This window comes from Dermacentor variabilis, chromosome 1, assembly GCF_050947875.1.
Source record: "Dermacentor variabilis isolate Ectoservices chromosome 1, ASM5094787v1, whole genome shotgun sequence".
Lineage (NCBI taxonomy): Eukaryota > Metazoa > Arthropoda > Arachnida > Ixodida > Ixodidae > Dermacentor > Dermacentor variabilis.
This window is the reverse complement of record NC_134568.1, coordinates 190,736,978-190,755,507: the sequence shown is the minus strand read 5'-3', so window position 1 is coordinate 190,755,507 and position 18,530 is coordinate 190,736,978. Positions and strand designations below refer to the sequence as shown.

Sequence of the window (18,530 nt, the reverse complement as noted above, 5' to 3'; positions counted from 1 at the left end):
GAAGTAAGCCGGTTTTACTTTAATGGCGCCACTCATATGTAATTTTCCTGGTGGTTGCTTGTACAAAATGAACTTTCCTTTGCTTTGGTTGTTTTTAATTTTTATCCAAAACTATTAATGTTGTGCCGGCACTCTCCAGTGTGAAATATAGTCAGTTAATCCTGCGTCTGTGCCCAGATATTGTTAATTTGGGACAACTGTTTCGGCTAAACTAAGCGATGATATTAAGGCCGATATTGTTTACTTGTTCAGCGCGAGAACATTTTTTGGTCAGGTTATGCAGTACGGCACTTCCAATGCGAGACACCAAACCGAAATCTCGACATGCTCGAGTAAGTAAGCGATGTGATTCACGTGGGACCGCTACTTTACGACGATTTCGCTTGAAGTATGCACGAGCCGAGAGTAAGCTCTTAGCGTGTTCTCAGCTCGTGCATACGTGTGTGGTAAAGTGAAGTTTTCAAAGGTCGAAGATACCCGTTGTAAAATTTTACGTAATGAGAGTTGAACTGTTTAAATCGAATTTTCTACATTTTATTTCCCCTGTTTTTTCTACATATTTATTGTTTGACCAAAGGGTAAGGCAGGTATCCTACAGTGTTGATTTGCGATTGATCTCTGCTTGTGTGAAATTGGGCACAACCTAAAGCTGACAAGCAACGAAAAGTAGAAGCCTTGACTTTAATATTATTTTAATAAATGGAATGATCAGAAGTGGGATAAGCTAGAACGATCATTTAGGAATAATAATGTTTTCCAAGCCTACTAAATCTGATCTGTTCAATCACTAACCGATATCTGTGCCCTCTGTTTCGCCAGCCATCACACTTCGTAGACTGGAAACGAGTCAAGGTTATCGGAGGCCCAGGTGGCGATGGTTGCATCTCGTTTATGAAGCTCTTCTGCAATCCAAATGCTGGACCTGATGGAGGAGATGGTGGAAATGGTGGCCATGTCGTTTTTGAAGGCAAGATGCGTTTCTTCTTCTTCATTTTTTTTTTTTTAGTGAGGAAGGGGGTTAGGATTTCCCGTGTAGCATCTTCTCTTCATGCTCGTGCTTTTTTTTTTTTTTCCTGCAGCTACCAGTAATGTCAAGTCTCTGGAGCATGTAAGCTCAACCATATGTGGCAATGCTGGCCTGCGAGGATTTGGCAAGGACATGCACGGACGATGTGGGGAACACACCGTTGTTCCTGCAAGTATTCCTGTTTTTTCCCCCTCTATGCACAAAATGGGAGCATCATGCTTTGTAGCTGTCTGTTTTAGTATGCTTAAAGCCCGAACATTGTTTCTTTTCAAAAAAAATTTAACCAACTTATTTACATCTATTTCTGGCAATGTAGAGTACATTGGTACGAAGAGAACAGTGAAATTATAATACAGGAAAAATTCGTTTTACATGATTAATTAATTGCCAATTTATTTGCTGAACTGTCCACAGCTGAAAACTCCCTCCAATATTTCAAAAACTCTAGCATGGTCTCTACATTGGGTTTTCAGCGCTTAAACAGTTTTCAGGCTTCAAATTCAGCATATCAAAAATAAAGCGTTGAGCTTTGTGGTGTTAAATGACCAAGAAGGAAGTACATTTTGTTTAAGTTAATTTTTTTTTATATTGCAGTTACACAAGCCATACATAGATTCTAGCCCCTCATGTTCTAAAAAAATCTTCAACTCGATATTGTACCTTATCTCAAGCAGATATTGTACCTTATCTCAAGCAAGCAGATGTTGCCCCTTTATAGAAGTGGTCGCAAAGTTTCAATGACAACCCACAGGGATTCTAGTTAGCTTTAGTTAGTTTTAGTAAAGTGAGTGGTACCTACAATCATAATGACGCATGCCAAGCTCTCCACTGACATAGCTTTTGTCAGTGGGGAGCTTTTGTCAGTGGGCTTTACTTGTGAATCTGTTCAATAAAGGAACATTAAGCAGTAACACCAAGTTAATTTAGTGAAGTATTTCTTCACTTGATTTGCATTTATTTGGCTGAATATGCTTGATTGTTAGTGAAGCAAGTGAAAGGCGAGGTTTCCCTTTTCAAATTTAATGCCTGAACTATAGCGTGTCATCGTTTTGCATTCTCTTCCCCTGTCCTCATCCTTATTAGCAGTCAATATGGTATGCAGTAAACACAAACTAGGCGGTCATCACACAACATTTTCATACTTGCAAGAAGAGGATGCAGGCATTTAGTGAAGCGTGACACACTTGTACAGTAGTTTTAAAAAAAAGTGTCATGGTTGCGCCAAGTATCAACATACCTGCATATTTTTCTCTTGCAAATTTTTGTAACGGGCTTGCAGTAATCTGTCACACTATGCTAAAAGAAAGTAGCTTAATATTCGCATGATACCAGGACTCAATGCTGCATACACTGCCATGTTAATGCAAGGCACATCGTATAAGGAAACAGAATTTGACCTGAGGTGCATGTTTATTAGTTGCAAGAATCCACTTGCTGTTGTGCCAGGCTCACTTTTAATGGCAGTGATATTGCCTGGGTGCATACATTTTTTTGTTCATTCATCGTTGAATGTAAACAGCAAAGCAACCTATATTTCTTTAACTTTGATCTACTAAGCAAGGTAATGCTTATTCCTGTAATGTAATGTCTTGTGCAGGTGCCATTAGGCACTGTGGTGTGCAATGAGGAAGAGCGCCCACTAGCTGATCTGGACACAGAAGGGAGCCGTTTCCTGGCAGCTCGTGGTGGTGCAGGTGGCCGAGGAAACCACCATTTTTTGTCCAATGAGAACCGTCATCCACGTATCTGTCAGCTGGGTGCCCAGGGAGAGGCCATTGTCTACCATCTTGAAATGAAGACCATGGCTCAGGCTGGCCTGGTGAGTAGTGATCAATGTTAGAGAGCATAAAACACTTTAATTAAACAAGGAATAAAGTTAAACCTCGATATAATGAAGTTCAGTATAATGAAATTCTCAATATAATGAAGTATTTAACGTTTTATAACTTCTTGGCCATAGAACACCATGTATTTTGAACCTCAAATTAGTGAAGTGTGTTTGTACACAATTTTCAGTGTAAGAAAATTTGACTGTCACTGCAAAGGAATACAAAGGCAATAGATGGAAAATTTCGTAGACACAGATGGTCAAATGGCTGAATTGCATATGGCTGCTTACAAACGCACATCTCAAATTGCGCCCCACTACCAAGAGCAACCGTCGAAGCAGCCGACATCATGTTCCATATAAATTCCTAGTGCCATAAGATACTACTGTGCTCCGTGCACCGTATGCTTTCTTTGGTAGTGATAGAGTGCGAGGGTAAGCTGAGAAGGATGGAGGCTGGGTGAGTGCCATCTTCCCACGCAAACAAAGGGAAAGAGAACGAGCTCGTGGTAACACAATCAAGCACATGCAAGAGGGGGGGGGGGGGTCAGGTTGGCGTGTGTCTCTTTTTGTAGTCCATACAGGAGGTCCCATTGCAGTCTTTGACTTTGGGACCTCCTTCTGTATATTAACATCTTGTAATCTTTCTAATCATCTCAATAAAAACCGATAAAACCGAAACCCTGCCATGGTTGCGCATGGCTGAGTGCATACGCAGCCCATGCGGCCTGTTTTAGAGGCAATCTGCCGAGTGTGCAAAGACTGGGCGAGACGAGATGGTGTGGCATCATGGGCTCTGTCTACCTACACATTTAGTGCTGGCGGTTGCGTAATCTCCAGTTTTGGAGACGCGTTAAAGTGAGAGGCTGATGAAGCATTTGTTGCCTACTGCTGGTACTTTTCGTGTTAGCGCCGCCCCACTGCGAGCAACACTATCAATCGCAAGTGCGGAGTGGACGCAAAAATGTTGCTGGCTTCACTTCGTACCGCCAACATGAACGTATCGTTGGCACGGCATGAAACCATATTTTTCATGTCTGACTCTCCAATTCAACGAAATTAATTTTTTTTTCTTATTCGAACTTGCTTTTTACAATTCCCTGATAGGCAAAAAAAAAATTGTGGACCCTTCTGTTTAACAAAAATCCATCGGCAACTGTGCTTATTTGCATGAAAAGTCAAATTTCAATGTAATGAAATTTCGTTACAACGAAGCAGGTTGCAGATTTTACTGACTTTGTTATATTAAGGTTTAACTGTACATCTATAAGAACACTCAGTGTAATTTATTCCGATCAGAACAGTGATGTATGCTGTAGATCAGTCAGTAAGGTGTATGCTTGTGAATAAAAAGAAAATACAGGAGAAATTAAAGTAACAGACGAAAAGATGAACACTGCCAAATGAAAATTTATTGAAGCAAACTCCCCTTTTTAAAGAAGGCCCCATGATTCCGGAGTATGCAAACAGGCAACATAACGCTGTTACACTCTGCCAACAAAAGAAAGAACATAGATTGTCCCAGAACAAGCTAACCTAGAGGTTTCAAAGGAAAACCAAATTCACTTTTATAGAGTGTACTTGGTGCATGAGGTGTTTGAAAACACAACTTCAGATTGCCATAGAAATTAATGTTTCTGATACATCAGTCTAGACGCTTAACTTCATATTCAACCACTTTGTCGCCAGTCTAGCACACCTTTTCCAAGGTAGAAGCTTCCATTTTGACACGGAAAATAGAAACATATGCAGTATCACTTGCTTTAGCTGCTGGTCACATAAACTTGACATATTACCACCTTGCTCAATGCGGCAGGGTCCTTTGTTTTCAAGGTCAGAAAAGAGCTCATGCTTTTCGCAGTGAAGAGCCATTGGTGAAAAGAGAAAGAAGCACTGTCAGCTGTCAGATATCCAGACATTTGAGTTTGTCCAGTGGATGCAGGCCATCATGAGTAGCAACCCTGAAAAGTCAATGATGGCCATCGCCAAGCAGCTACAGGTGGAATAGTCAATACTAATCACATTTTATCTTTGCAAGGACATTAACTACTAGGTTTATGTGACAGCTTTGCATCCTCCCGTGCGGCCTGCACAACCCAAGAATGGCTAGGTGCAAACTTCTATGAGTGTCACACGCTTGTCACAGCCTCCTAGTTCTAGTTCTGAATATTTAAACTTGCTAGACTACTATGTCTGATACACCACTGAAAGGTATACTAGAAAACAGGCGCACAACACTAAAAACTCATCCAAGGCTACTATTCTTGTCAACGTCCACAATAATACCAAGTCGCAGCCATGTTCAAAAGTGTATTGAGTCAATTATTGAGGATAAAGGTGGTTTTACTGAACAGTTTTTGGAAATGACCATGAAAATAACACTATGTACAAAATTTCGTCCAAATACTATACAATTTTGTTTGGAACATCCTTTCTTTTCCTAAGGTCATTATTATTTTCTTTAGTACTTTGCACTCCCATTAATTCAACCTCGGTTAATTTGACTTTTTGCTTAATTCAAGCACATAGGAAAGTCCCTGCAAGAAAGCATGTTGCTTTGGTTAAATTGGCCCCTGCTGACCCCCACCTACATGCGAGCAGCTGTTACTAAAAGCTTGAAGAAAACACATTAAATTCAGCAGATGGTACTGTTGCTTCCCTAGGTGCAAAGCTGTTTTATTTAAATTTATTTTATCCTTTAGTGGCCGACTCTCCTTGTGCCCAAGAAGCAATTCATTGCCACTTGTTTCATATCGTGTCATGCTGAGGCAGTATTTAAACACATCTGCGCTCTTTGCCTCATGCTGGTGAAGTCACTCATCAAGAGCAAAAGACAAAAAGACATTACAGAATATTTCAAGTAATAAAAAAAGGATTTGAATTCATTCATTTTGCCGCCATTTGTTCATTCAATCTTTCAGATACTTGACCTTGCAAGGGTCTAATTAACGGGAGTCAGCTGTTTCACTGTATTGTCTGTATTGCTGTACAAAAGGTAATTTGATTTTTTCACTGAAATCTTGTGTGGTACCATTTGATGCATATTTGTTGATGCTATGATGTGGCTTATCTTGCAATTAAAACCAAAATAAGGGCTTTGAGTTTTGCTGCTATGCCTTTATTTTGTATGAGATGAAAGGGAAGCATAATGGTATTTGCCTAAGGTGGTTGTTCTTTTTGTGGCCTGGTAATGTAATTGGACATGTTCAAGGTCTTATGTAGTGTTTTTTTATTGCAATATATTTTTTAGGTTGGCTTTCCCAATGTGGGTAAATCTACTTTGCTGCGTGCCATTACAAGAGCCCGGCCTAAAGTGGCTGCCTATCCTTTTACGACACTGAGGCCACACGTAGGTGTTGTGAGCTATGATGATTACCTCCAGTTGGCTGGTAAGCATATTTTCTGCTGTTTTATGTACTTTCTTTGTGTTCTGAGAGTGAGAATGGCATGATTATATTAGAACATTTTGTAGTGATAGCATGAAATATACATTAGACATGTGATGCATCATGTGACCATGGAAATAATGCTGAAGGCTCTGAAAAAGCAGCCATCTTGCACAATGCATGGTCCAGTTTGTAGTACTTTTCTCTTTCACTGTGTGTCTGCTGGCTTTATTTTAAATCCATAAGCAGGAGAGGGCACCTAATGTGTCTCTGAATAAAAATAAAGCAATACCTATATGCTTGACAAAGAACTTGGAATAATAATTAGCAGCACATTTCCAAAGTTTACTGCAAATAGTGAGTAAACAAAGGCATTTGTACTGGGCAAAGGTTAGCTTGACACAAAATGCAACATGTGCCACAGGCCATGCAAACATAAACAGAAAATTATAGTTACAATGGCAACAGTATTGCTTATACTTGATCAAAATTGTTTTAGAGAAGTTATCATAGATGCCAGTATTTCTTATCTCTATAATATACAAGTTAACAAACTTCGTAATGGAGTTCATGGTTATAACTTATAGTATTCTTTTTTTTTTTTCAATATTGCATTATATGTTCTTTGTGTCATCCTAACATAACACCAATGGTAGATGGTGTTATGTTAGCTACATGGGCTTGTAGGTATGGCATCTTGTTGTCTCAGTCGTTCTGTGTGGCAGGCAGAATGACTGGAACACAGAAAGGCACATTAGACAAAACACACAGTGCCAATGGTAGACTTGTACAGTATACTTCCATTCATTCAAATGGTTAATTTGATTTCTTTTATCCCGACCAAAGGTTCCAGCCAGTGATTACAGGCCATAACTTTAATAATTTCAATCTTGAAATTGGCCCTTGCAGGATAATTCAAACTTGACAGGGCACCACACACATGTCTAACCCCACTGGTGACTGCAATGGCTGCAGCATCTACCTTGGCAGCACTTAAGAGACAGCAAATGCTTTGAAGACAAATTATCCCTGGCCAAAACCGTCAACTTTCGGTCTGCCTTTGGCTGATTTCAAAGCAAAAAGAGCAGTTCACTAGGAATGATTACTGTATTTACCCCTTTTCTAATTGGTCTGAAAACTGCCCGCGCATTACTGTTGGATACAAAACCGAAACCATGTTTGCGATGTTATTAGCAACCTACTGCCAGAGCCAGCGTCAGTGTTATTTTCACCCAAGATGGCGGTGTAATAAGTGTTTGCACATGATGGCAACAACACGCTGCTTTCAGGGTTTCTTAAATTAGAAAAGCTCATCCAAAAGATAAATTTTAAATGCTAAGCCAGTGCCAACTTAGTCGCATCAAATGTTTTCAGCACTTGAAGACTTGCATGTGTCGCAGGATGAACTGACGGGGTCAGTCTAGGTGTGGGCCATCATCGTATTTGTGATTGTAGCAGAGTGGTTTAAGAAATGCAGAATATGGACTAGAAGCAGAAATGGACAGAAATGCAGAAATGGACTAGAAGAAGGGCAACATGTTGTGCTCCATAAACAGCAGTAAAAATCTGTCTGAGAGTGACAATAAACAATAAAGGTAAATAAATTTCTTTTCTTGTCAAGGGAGTCTCTGCAGGTTTCATCTTATTTCTGATTCATACTACTTTCTGTGTGTCTGTGCTATAAAATCGAGTGTGCATTAGCCTTGGGGTGTACATTGTTTTATGGTACAAACCCATATATGTAAGTGGGTGTGCACTGGATTCTGGGGCACATTAAAATCTGGTAAATACTACCAAATGAAGCAGTGGTGTGTTTCTCAACATTTTTTCTGCCTCTTCTTTTAATTCAAGCCACCGGGTAATTCTATGAATTTCTCCAGACTCGTAAAGGTCAAATTAATTGAGGTCGGCTGTAGTAAAACCGTGTTACCCGCCCCTCGCAGGATGGGTAAAATTTAAGTTTTCACTGGAGTAAGTGCGCGTCTGCTCCTCTAGCCCAGCTGTGCGCTGCCACACCCTATCTTGGAGGTTCTCTGGCAGAAGCAAAGGTTCAGCGAGCCGAGATGGCATGTGCGCTGTCTTTGAGCACGTCTAGTGCTGGAGGTTGCGTAATCTTAAGTTTCGGAGACATGTTGAAGTGAGAGGCAGCAGAAGTGTTACCTTCCCTTAGTTCGCACTCTTCATCATGCCAGCATTGCGACAGCATGTGTTTGCAGTCATCGAGCAAGATCAGTTCATGTTCGCCTGTGCACATGTGACACCAGGTGTTCTAATTTAATTACTGAGCGAATCTTTGCTGCAATTATACGACAGATAAAGCTACAAACCCTACTTTGTGCAATTGTGCAATGCTTTGCTATTGTTATCAATTCTTCACCTTTTGGGCGTGACTTTTTTTAATGCAGCACAGAAGAAATGTTGCCATTGACAGAAGCAACTTTCTCCTGAAATTGATTTATTCGCAAGAGCTGCCGTATCCTGAAATATATTTTTTCAGGATTTTGAGGACTTGATCCTTGCATCCCCCTTATAGGACAATGTGCCTCTGTAACTTTTGTGTGCTGGGGAAGTGGTTGTTATTGATTTCCCTGCACCTCCTGTCATGCGTAAGATTATATGATTGCATAAAAACATAGAAAGAACTTTCACTAAGCAAAAACACATTGAAAACAGAACTGGACCGGGCAGCCCAAGAAGCTGCTTCTCTTGAAGTAAATGGTGATGTTGGAACATGCATGCACCGGGAAGAGGTGCATCTGTGCTTCTATTTTGAAAATTATGTTCAGCTACGAGTCCTAAATTTTTTTGTTGTGACTCTTCTTGGAGGAAAAAAATAAAACAAAGATTGCTTCATGAAGGTTTATGTTGCCGAAACCCTAACGCCAGCATTTACATTGAACATAGCCACTTATGATAACTAGAGTTCTGCCAACTTGGCTTAGACAGCATCACAAAATTTCCCCACCTGACCTGCTGCTTCCATGCAATATCACATGCTGATAGTGCAGCCTGCAAGCACAAGGTGGCCAATAGAAATTCTTTTATTGAAGACTAAGGATCTGTAGTGTGTACGGCAATCTCTAAAATTATTTTATGGATAAACTGTGCAATTTTTGTCAACATTGTTTGGCACACATGACCAAAATGCGTTGTGGAGAATTTGACAATACAAGTTTTGTTGAAATCTGGAGCTTTAAGAATTGCTAGATTTGCCCTTTGATGGTAATGTAACCTCTCACAATCTGTTGGTATGCATAACCACTTGTGTCATTATTTTGGCTCCGTATGCATTTCTGGTAATTTGTATGTCCAGTTGCTGATCTTCCGGGACTCGTGGAAGGGGCCCACAAAAATCGAGGCCTGGGTCATGCTTTCTTGCGGCACACAGAGCGATGTGGCTGCCTCCTTTTTGTCGTAGACCTGCAGTGCCCCGACCCAGCAAGTCAGTACACTGTGCTGCTCTCGGAGCTGGAGCACTATCGTCAGGCAAGATTATTTTCAGCCCTCTTGTTTACACTACTTCATAGCACAGGTGTTTGATGCTAGCACATTCCAAGAGAAGAGCACCGACAAATGTGGTGGTAAATGGCAGAACAGTGAGTTGTCACCTTTGTTCTCTTTGTTGCCTTCAGTTCTAGGAGCTTCTGCTGCACACCATACTGTGCAAGCTACTGAATGGACCGAAAGCCATTCTGCAATGTCAGCTGCTTGGTGATCGTAATACTTTGGCACATAACAGGTTTTTTCCATAATAAGATTACAACATGTGTCTTTAGGGACTCTCTTTGCAAAAATATAGCAGTGGACATGTTGGAGCTGTAAAAATTAAAAAAAAAAGCAAGCTTGTGCCTCACAGTACGCATTTAGTTACATGTTGCATGATTCTGTAAAAAAAGTTTCTTTTTTTTTCTTTTTAACAGCTTTTATTAAAAGCACTACACCAGGTTATCACACTAATGGAAACAAACTTATGAAGATCTCCTATTGTAGATATCACAACTCTGTCACATCACCTGGATTGCTTGAAGAGGTAGAACTATACTAGCAAGACAAATTGTAGCATAAGGTAAGCTCACTAACAAAATTTCACTAATTACCTGTGTAATTAGAGAACATTTCACCATTGTGGAAGTGAAGCAAATCAGCACTGAAGTACTAATATCCATTTAGCAAAAACCTTGTGCTTAGAACTAGTTTTGAGAAGTATGTCCTCAATAGCTATGGCAAAATGCATTGATGTTCCAGTTAACATTTATCGATAGTCCATTTTCCTTAGTTCTCAGCTGAGAAGTGTTAACTACCGTATTTTCCGGGCTGTACAAGTTTGAGAGATTTTGCGGGGTGCGAACTACTGTATACATCATTTTATTTCTTAAGATCGGAGGCATGCTTGAACATAACGAGGCCATACTGTGCCTGCAAACATTTCCCATGCTAAATTGCACAGCAAAATCAGTTCCACAATGGTCATCGCTACACTTGAGCAATATTTCTAGCTTATTCTGGCAGCTCAGGATATTGTTAGGGTGTATGAAATATGTGCCATAAAATGTGAAACACCGTGACATTATACAAGCGAATTCTGCACCTTCCCCACATTGTTCAAGCTCAGTGTAGTCTTCTGCACGCAAGAACTAAAGATTCTGAAGGTGATTAAGACATAGAGGAGCCATTCGTCGAATCTGACATGCTTGACTTGTTTGTTCTGGCAGCCCAGACAAAAGTGATTTTGAGAGCATTTAGTATTTTACCATAGTATTGCCTCAAATAGCTTTTTTTTAGGGAAACTATTAAGTGGAATACAGAATCATTTGCCGCACATTTTATGGCAAATGTCTTGTGACAAGGGCTAGTCCCGGGGTTACTAAATTTTGGGCATGCTTTCAGTAATGGCAATCTTCAATTCTGCTGGTTAATAACGAAATATTACTGAGTAGCTTGTAACTAATGAGTTCATCACTGATAAGCAAATTTATGTACATCATTATGAATAATTTTTTGCAGTCCATACAGCAGATACACCTGGTGTAGTGTGATAAAGGATTTGGTTTTATAGCAGATTACAGTCAAGCACGCACAAACAAGGACAAAGTGAGGAGTAGACAACACAAGCACTTTCAACTGATCGTGTATTTACAAAATTGCATCATATAAATACTTTCCTTCATGATGTCACAAGACCGAAATGCCGACATCAGGTGGCCATGCTCAGAAACTTAGTTTCTTTGGACGACAGAAAAATAGAAGGTGCGCTGACGCATGACACACTCGCCTTTCTAATGCAGTCTGCTTCAGTTAGCTCCCTAACACCCTGGTTGTTATTTTTGGCTGCTATCTTACACATGTTGAACAAGGGTTTACATGGCTTCTTGTTCTTTATTCCACAATCATGACAATCTACAGAAAGATTCCCATTGCAGTAATTCGCCACCTTCCTCCTGTGTTCTAGAAGTCTTTCATTCAATTTTCTTACGATAAAATTCATATTGATGAAGCTCATATGAAATTCATATGATGCAATTTTGTAAATACACGATCAGTTGGAAGTAAGCACCTGTGTTGTCTACTCCTCACTTTGTCCTTGTTTGTGCGCGCTTGACCGTGATCTGCTATGCATAACCAACTAGCGCAAAAGTCGGTGCTCTTGGTTTTATAACACCCATGTTTTTTCAGTTTCTGCGCTGCTTGGTCACAGAACCACTGCAGTAGTTGAATGTTCCGGTGGACTTAGGCAGCACTGTCAACCACTTCTGTTATAATGTAGGGGCCACAAGCTCTTAGAATATTGAACAGCACGATGTTCATATGTGGTAATGGTTAAAATTTTTTTTACCAGGTCTGCTCGGAAACTACGATTATACACTGAAAGTTGTTCAGGGCGAATATAGTGAATATAGTGAGAATTTTACAGTAAAGCTGTTAAGGGAAGTTCCTCAACAGTTTCATGCAGCAGCAGTGAAAGCTGATGGTGGCGTACGGTGGCATGATTGAATGTAAATAAAATGTAAATGAATGTAAATTAATGTAAATAAAAGAACAGCAAGCAATGCAGCCTGCGTGGGAGCCCCAAATTTTCTTTGAAACATAATAGAAAACTTCTTCGCAAAGTTTATTTTAGCCAGATATCCGTGATTTTTGTTGTTTTGTTTATCACATCGCATTTCACCAGCTCCATGTTGAAGGTTACCCAGGAGGGGCTAAAATAGACAAACATTTTGTGATTATTGCATCTGGGCCTTTTGGCTAAGATCAATTTTAGTATCTGATCTTACAAATGTTAATGCCATGTTGTACCGTTTTATTTTTAATTATTTTACAGGAGCAGTTCGGGTTCCTGTACAAAACTCAGATAGAGTAAAGCATTGAAAAGAATCTGATATAGTGAAGGAATTGCACCGGGTATAGTGAAGTGCTTGCAAAGACTTGGGCAGATTTTGGACAATGGCAAAACAGATCCCTAGGACTTACAAAGGGTGTGAGGACTTCCTTGTACAGCTTCACTTTCTTTGATGCACGAGTTGCTTGGATTGATATACATCTTATATACATATTGAATATACACTAAAACCTTGCTATAATGGAGTTGAAGAGGGAGCCAAAATTAATTTGTTATGTCCATCATTGCCCTTTTGTTCAATATATGCCCAGTGGAGTGCACAATTGTAAACATGAAAATACAAATGCAGCTTTGTGGGCCACAGAATCATTACATGGCCACGTCTGCGATGAAATTTTAATAAAACAATGAAGAATCTGTCATCCAATGAAGCCACTGTGATCTTGCATTGACAATGCGATCTTGGAGGCCATGCCCTGCTGCCAGACCGTGTGGCGAGCCAGAGAGAGATAGAAGTGATAATCTTTTGCACTGCTGTGTATGTAGCGTGGCACAGCTCGACTTGCCCAGTTGGGTCTGCCTGCGTGGCATGCCGCAGTAAGAGAGAGGCCAGTGGAAAAGTGTGATAGTGAGCCGCTCCTTGTGTGCATCTATGTGCAGTGGTGAGAAATACCAGTGTTGCTTGCCGGCATATTCAACACGGGGACGCTAGAGTTTTGAACTGCAGCGGTGAACGAGTGCCAAAACGCGCAGAAACCACTGTACTCGGCTCACAACAGTCGAATATTCTTTGGTTTTGGATATGAATCTAGGTCGTTATATCCATTGGCAGGACAATTTTACTGCATTAAAACAAGTGTCTAAATACATGGATCTCACTGCCTATTTCAAGGGAAATTTTATTTACTTCGTTTTATCCATTATTTCATTATAACAAGGTTCCAGTGTACATCTGCAAAGGTTTCTTTCTTTTTTAATAGAGTTTAGTAATAGCCTATATGGGAGCAAATAAATGGTGCAAGGAGATGGTGCAAAGAAGTGAGTAACCCTCCCTATAGTAGAGGCTTTCCCTCATTGCCTGACGCAGCATTGGTGACAGTTCTCTCGTGCATTCTCCTATACGGAGCCCAGGGCCCACATGACATAAAGGGCCCTGCCATCTTTCTTTTTCTTCCATTCTTGTTGCATGGGACGTTTATAGTCATGATTTTGCATGCTTTACGTTTCATGGGAATTCCCATGATCATGTTGCTGCTGGCTATTTGTGCACTGCAAGAGGTACGCATTATGTGATAGACAAGAGCTGTGATGTTGTGTCTGCTGGCAAGAAGACTGGCTGCTCTGAATATAAGGGCTCGTAGGCTTTTGTTTTAATTTTTGGCTGTTCTTGCAGCAAACACTGGTTTAATATTTTGCAAACACAATCACCCTCGCATAATCTACGCACCACTCTAGTTTGCAGTGCCTAAGCTTGGCGAGAGACCCATTAAAATTACTCCCCCCCCCCCCCACTGCAACATTTATAGCCTCTCTGCCTCGCTGTGTAAAACTCCTTTTTAGGACTTAGAGTAAACGTTTTGAGGTTTCATACACACAAACACGATTTTATATTTTATTCCAAACATATTTCGAGAACATACCCCTTGCCAATATGAGTGCTGTAATAGTGCTGCCCCTTGCGCTTAACTTTATATCATGTACTACCATCCTAGGCAGTATAGAACTGATAGCAATAACTCTTCAAGCATGATGTGCACATACTGTTATGCCGATGTGCTTCATTTGCTGGCAGTCATGGTACCAACACTGCTTACTGTCCCCAGCACTTGCCTCCACAAGTTTCAGTAAGCATACAGCTAGCTCAACTGACTGAGTACCAGCACTAGTAGTTTATACTGTGCTGGCTTACTGGATTAAACTTGTTATGCACCAAATTAGACCAATGAATGTGCAAACTTGTTTGATATTTTAAAGAGAAGCTTTCTTTGCCTCTTTGACTTTCCGCTGCTGTTGCTGTCTTGCACGCCACATCAGTAGGCGATTCAGAGCGTGCATATACATTGCAGAAGCATGCCAGAGCAACGTGAGAAACTTGTTTGGACCTTTCCATCATGTAGCATGTGCACAATGACCTCTGGAGCCCCCTGGGTGTCGCCATAATACCCTCCTGACAGCTGTAATTATCCGTGACCCTCCACGAAAGCATTGCAGAAACTGCTGCATTTACATGTCTACTGATGTGCAACAGTCCAGAGGGGAGGTAGATGGAATGGTAGAGAGGAGGTAGAGATGGAGGCAGACAATGGGTAGAGCCAACGCAGCCACGAATCGAGTGAGTGACAGCCTTGCCACTCTTCACTCGCAGTTCCCATACATGGGGAGGGTGGGAGAGGGAAAAGGCAATGTGAGAAGGTGAGTAAACGCTATACCAGAGTGGTTGTGGGCAAACTGTATAAATTAAAGTTCAAGGTACGGTACAGTACGTTTCTGCTATTTCTGAAAAATAAACACCGTGCAAATTTGTCAACCGGACAACTGATGCACGATGTGCAGTCACAAAGCCACATTAAAGCACCTTAGCATCTAGGCAACACTACGGAAGCAATTGCACGTTAAATCAACACTTCTGTGCCTGCCGTGGTAGCTTTGTGGCTGTGGCATTGCTCAAGGTCGCGGGTTCAATCCTGACCGTGGCAGCCACATTTCGATGGGGATGAAATACAAAAATGCCTCTGTACTTAGATTCAGGTGCTCATTAAAGAACCCTAGGGGGTCAAATTAATCCATAGTCCATCACTACGGCATGCCTTATTAATCCGATTATGCTTTTGGCACATACAGCCCCATAATTCAATTAAAGTTTGACACTTCTGCCACAATGCGATGTAACGTGAGAGGCAATGACAATGCTAACCTTCTCGGAGGTTATGAACTAAGGTGCACAACAATGCCTCAAGCAAAATGTCTCACTGTGTGTTCTGTGTACTACGCAGACAAATGGCAGTGGTGCATGCAAGGTAACATTTAACATCAACTCGCCACTCTCGTATTGGGCTAAACACTGAAGAAATTAAACATTCACCGTCAACGTCACCCCCAATTATCATCAATCAATGCTAATAGCGCAGAAAGCTTCACTTACATCGATTCCCACAGTGCATGAGATCCGCATGATATTTGCTTCTGTGTCTGATGTGATAAATTCTGAAAAACCTTTTATGTTTTCGGGATCTTTGCGAGTCTGCACAAACAGTTGCACAAGTAAAAGCGGTGTAAAAGATGTTCCAAACATGTCTTGCTTTCAGGGGTTTACTGATGGCGCCCATGCTGTGATTGCCAACAAGGTTGATGTGCCTGGCGCACTAGACCGCCTAGAAGCCCTGCGAAAAGAAATTGGTGGACGCTATCCCTTGTTTCCAGTGTCCGCAAAATATGGCGTGAATCTTTTAGATGTTTTGAAGTACATCAGGAGTACATATGATGCTGCCACACAACAAAATAAGTCTTCTTGAGTGTTTGTACAGCGCAGTAATAAATTATATTTACATAATTATTGTGTTAATGTCTACTGTACCACAGAGTCACTTGGCAGCATGAATAGTCTCTAGTGGACTGCGTGCATGTTGGTTTGCTTCAGCAAATTTACAAGTTTAATAAATGTATTTTGAGAATGTTGAACATCTTTAATTTGGCACTATTAAAATCTCTGAAAAACTCAGACCGTTGAAAAATAGGACTGTCGTGTTTCTGAAAACAGAAGATACTGATAAAATACGCAGTAACAGAGATAGGCTGACAAAAGGAACAGTTGCCATCCACTCGATTCTAGCATGGTGCTACAACAGAAACTTCTCGGTCATTTCTTAAAAAGAAAGCTCTGTAGTTAGAGAAATTGCAGTAGTCTGGGAATGGAACTCCCACTGATACCACCCGGTGGCAGTGACAACTTTTTCTTTCACAGCAATGTCTGACCGATGCTAGTGAGGACAAAAGCCCAAATTAATTTTGTGTTAATCTTCTAAAATATCTAAAGTAGTTTTCTAAAATATCTTTGTAAAATGGCAGGCTGTATTAGCTAGTAAATAGCCCTACCCGCCAAAGAGATGCACATGTTAAATAGCAACATCACAGTGTGTAGCAAAAAGGATGGACTGATGGGCTCATGGCATGGTATAGCAGATGGGTAGATTGTATGGCATGGTATGGTGGATGTGACAGTTGAGATCCTTTTGTTGATGAGATATGGGTTAGAGTAAAGGCCCCAGTTCGACTACTTAAATTTTTTCTGCCAAAACACACAAACCACCTGAGTAATCATGGCAGGGTGGTAGGGATCATTCACTTGCTGTACACAAGTGTGCGTAAGAAAGTGAATGCTGTGACACAGATGCCTCATGGATCTGATGGAAACCACCGAGAACAGTCTGTACCATGCATGAAAGCGATGGTGTATTTTAGTTCATTTACCTGCAAGAAAGAGCGCATTAGACGGATGAGCAGATGTATTAAAGTTCCTCGCACCAATTTTTGTTACACACTGGAAGTTGTAAAGCACTGTCCAGGGAGTGTTCTGTTGAAGAATTTCTGAAATAGGTTTAGCAGAGATAGCGTAATAGTGGAGATAAAAGCAAATGAAATGGTGAGATGCAGCGATATAAGCAGGTGAGCTACCCTCCCACAGCAGAGACTCCCTCTCATTGTCTCAACCAGCATCCACAAGTGACACTGCTCCCCATCTTATCGGAGTCAGGGGCCCATGACCCCCCCGCCCACTCTTTTCTTTTTTTTACTTTGTTTCCCATTCTTACAGTGCAGTGCATTTCTGGTTACAGTTTCGCATGCTCAGAGTTTCACAGAATGTTTGAATTTTCAGGCGTTTTTGGAGCATACATTGATTTAATACTTTGCAGACATGATTGACGCATCGTAATCTATGCACTGCACTTATTTGCACTCTCTAAGCCTGGTGAGGGGCCCTTTAATGAAGAGTCAAGGGAACACCAGAATAATGTCGGCACACTTGTTGTGACAGGTCATCTTAACGCACATTGTGCATGCTGTGGATGTAAACTTTCGTTCAGTAACATGCAAGTGTAAACCAAGAATGCTAGTTAGCTGACTAGAGAAATTACAGACGTCATTCAGATAACGTATGAGTTGCCCACTCAAAAAAGAAACCTTGTTTCTTTCTCAATAACAGCCTGTGATTAATAGTTTGCTTGGTTGTAGTAGGTATTCTGTGTTCTTTCTCCCTTCCTGCTATGTGACACTATTCATATTGATCATCTGCAATAAATTCTCAGTTGTTACTAGTGTTATTTCTCTGTCTCCTCTGTCATTAGTATACACTATCCTGTACATAAAGAACACAGCAGCCCATTTTAACCGGCTGACATGTGATGTGGTACTATAGTGTAAAAAAAAGTTTTCACACTTGCACAACTCTGACACATTTTGAATGGTTGCTTGTTAATTTCCTTTAAATAAATATAGTCTATTGGGCAAGAAGCAATTTCTATCAATTTCTATGATGTAACCATAAGAGTTTATTTCATGCTCTGAAAATGACATCTGAGAAAGCAGGAGCTGTATCCATAAACAAGCTTCCACAAGCATCAAGCTGCAAAGGAGGTAACAGGGAACTGGCTGTTGTGGAGGTGGCCTACATGAATAATTTAAACACTGCAACCAACAATTTCATATGAGGTTAAGCATTAACTTAAGCAGCACATTAGTCACCATGTTCCACTTTTCACCACCTTTGCCCTGGCCGCTCTTCATTCATCTCGTGCATTGTATTTAGGTTGCTAACACTACATTTTGTAGAAACGTTACTATAGTGCATAACTAGGGTTGTTCGTTTTCGGGTTTTATATTTTTTTTAATACAGGGGGGGGGGGTGTAAAAATGGTTATTTTTATGAAACCATTCCGAAATGTTGTTTTGGGGGGG

At 40.8% G+C, this 18,530-nt stretch overlaps 1 protein-coding gene and 1 pseudogene across 2 annotated transcripts; both read left to right on the top strand.

Moving 5' to 3' along the window:
• The first annotated feature begins 13 nt into the window (after positions 1 to 13).
• On the top strand, positions 14 to 17,891 carry LOC142590187 (mitochondrial ribosome-associated GTPase 2). 2 transcript variants are annotated; one of them, XM_075702090.1, is made up of 7 exons: positions 14 to 332; positions 820 to 967; positions 1,080 to 1,195; positions 2,625 to 2,846; positions 6,106 to 6,244; positions 9,555 to 9,727; positions 15,884 to 17,891. In XM_075702090.1, exons 1-7 carry the CDS (start codon positions 219 to 221, stop codon positions 16,088 to 16,090), a joined length of 1,119 nt encoding a protein of 372 aa, XP_075558205.1. In that variant the 5' UTR covers positions 14 to 218; the 3' UTR covers positions 16,091 to 17,891. The 2 variants fall into 2 exon arrangements, with proteins under 2 accessions (XP_075558205.1, XP_075558214.1); XM_075702099.1 differs by lacking the exon at positions 14 to 332 and adding an exon at positions 470 to 578.
• Positions 12,465 to 12,605, top strand: LOC142568115 (U2 spliceosomal RNA; annotated as a pseudogene).
• Positions 17,892 to 18,530: the final 639 nt, after the last annotated feature.

Bases quoted from the DNA above. Each gene is read 5' to 3' on its own strand.
- LOC142590187 (XM_075702090.1), top strand. From the start codon at position 219: ATGATATTAAGGCCGATATTGTTTACTTGTTCAGCGCGAGAACATTTT. The intron at 333-819 runs GTAAGTAAGCGA...CTGTTTCGCCAG, and splicing joins CGAAATCTCGACATGCTCGA to CCATCACACTTCGTAGACTG. The intron at 2,847-6,105 runs GTGAGTAGTGAT...TATATTTTTTAG, and splicing joins CCATGGCTCAGGCTGGCCTG to GTTGGCTTTCCCAATGTGGG.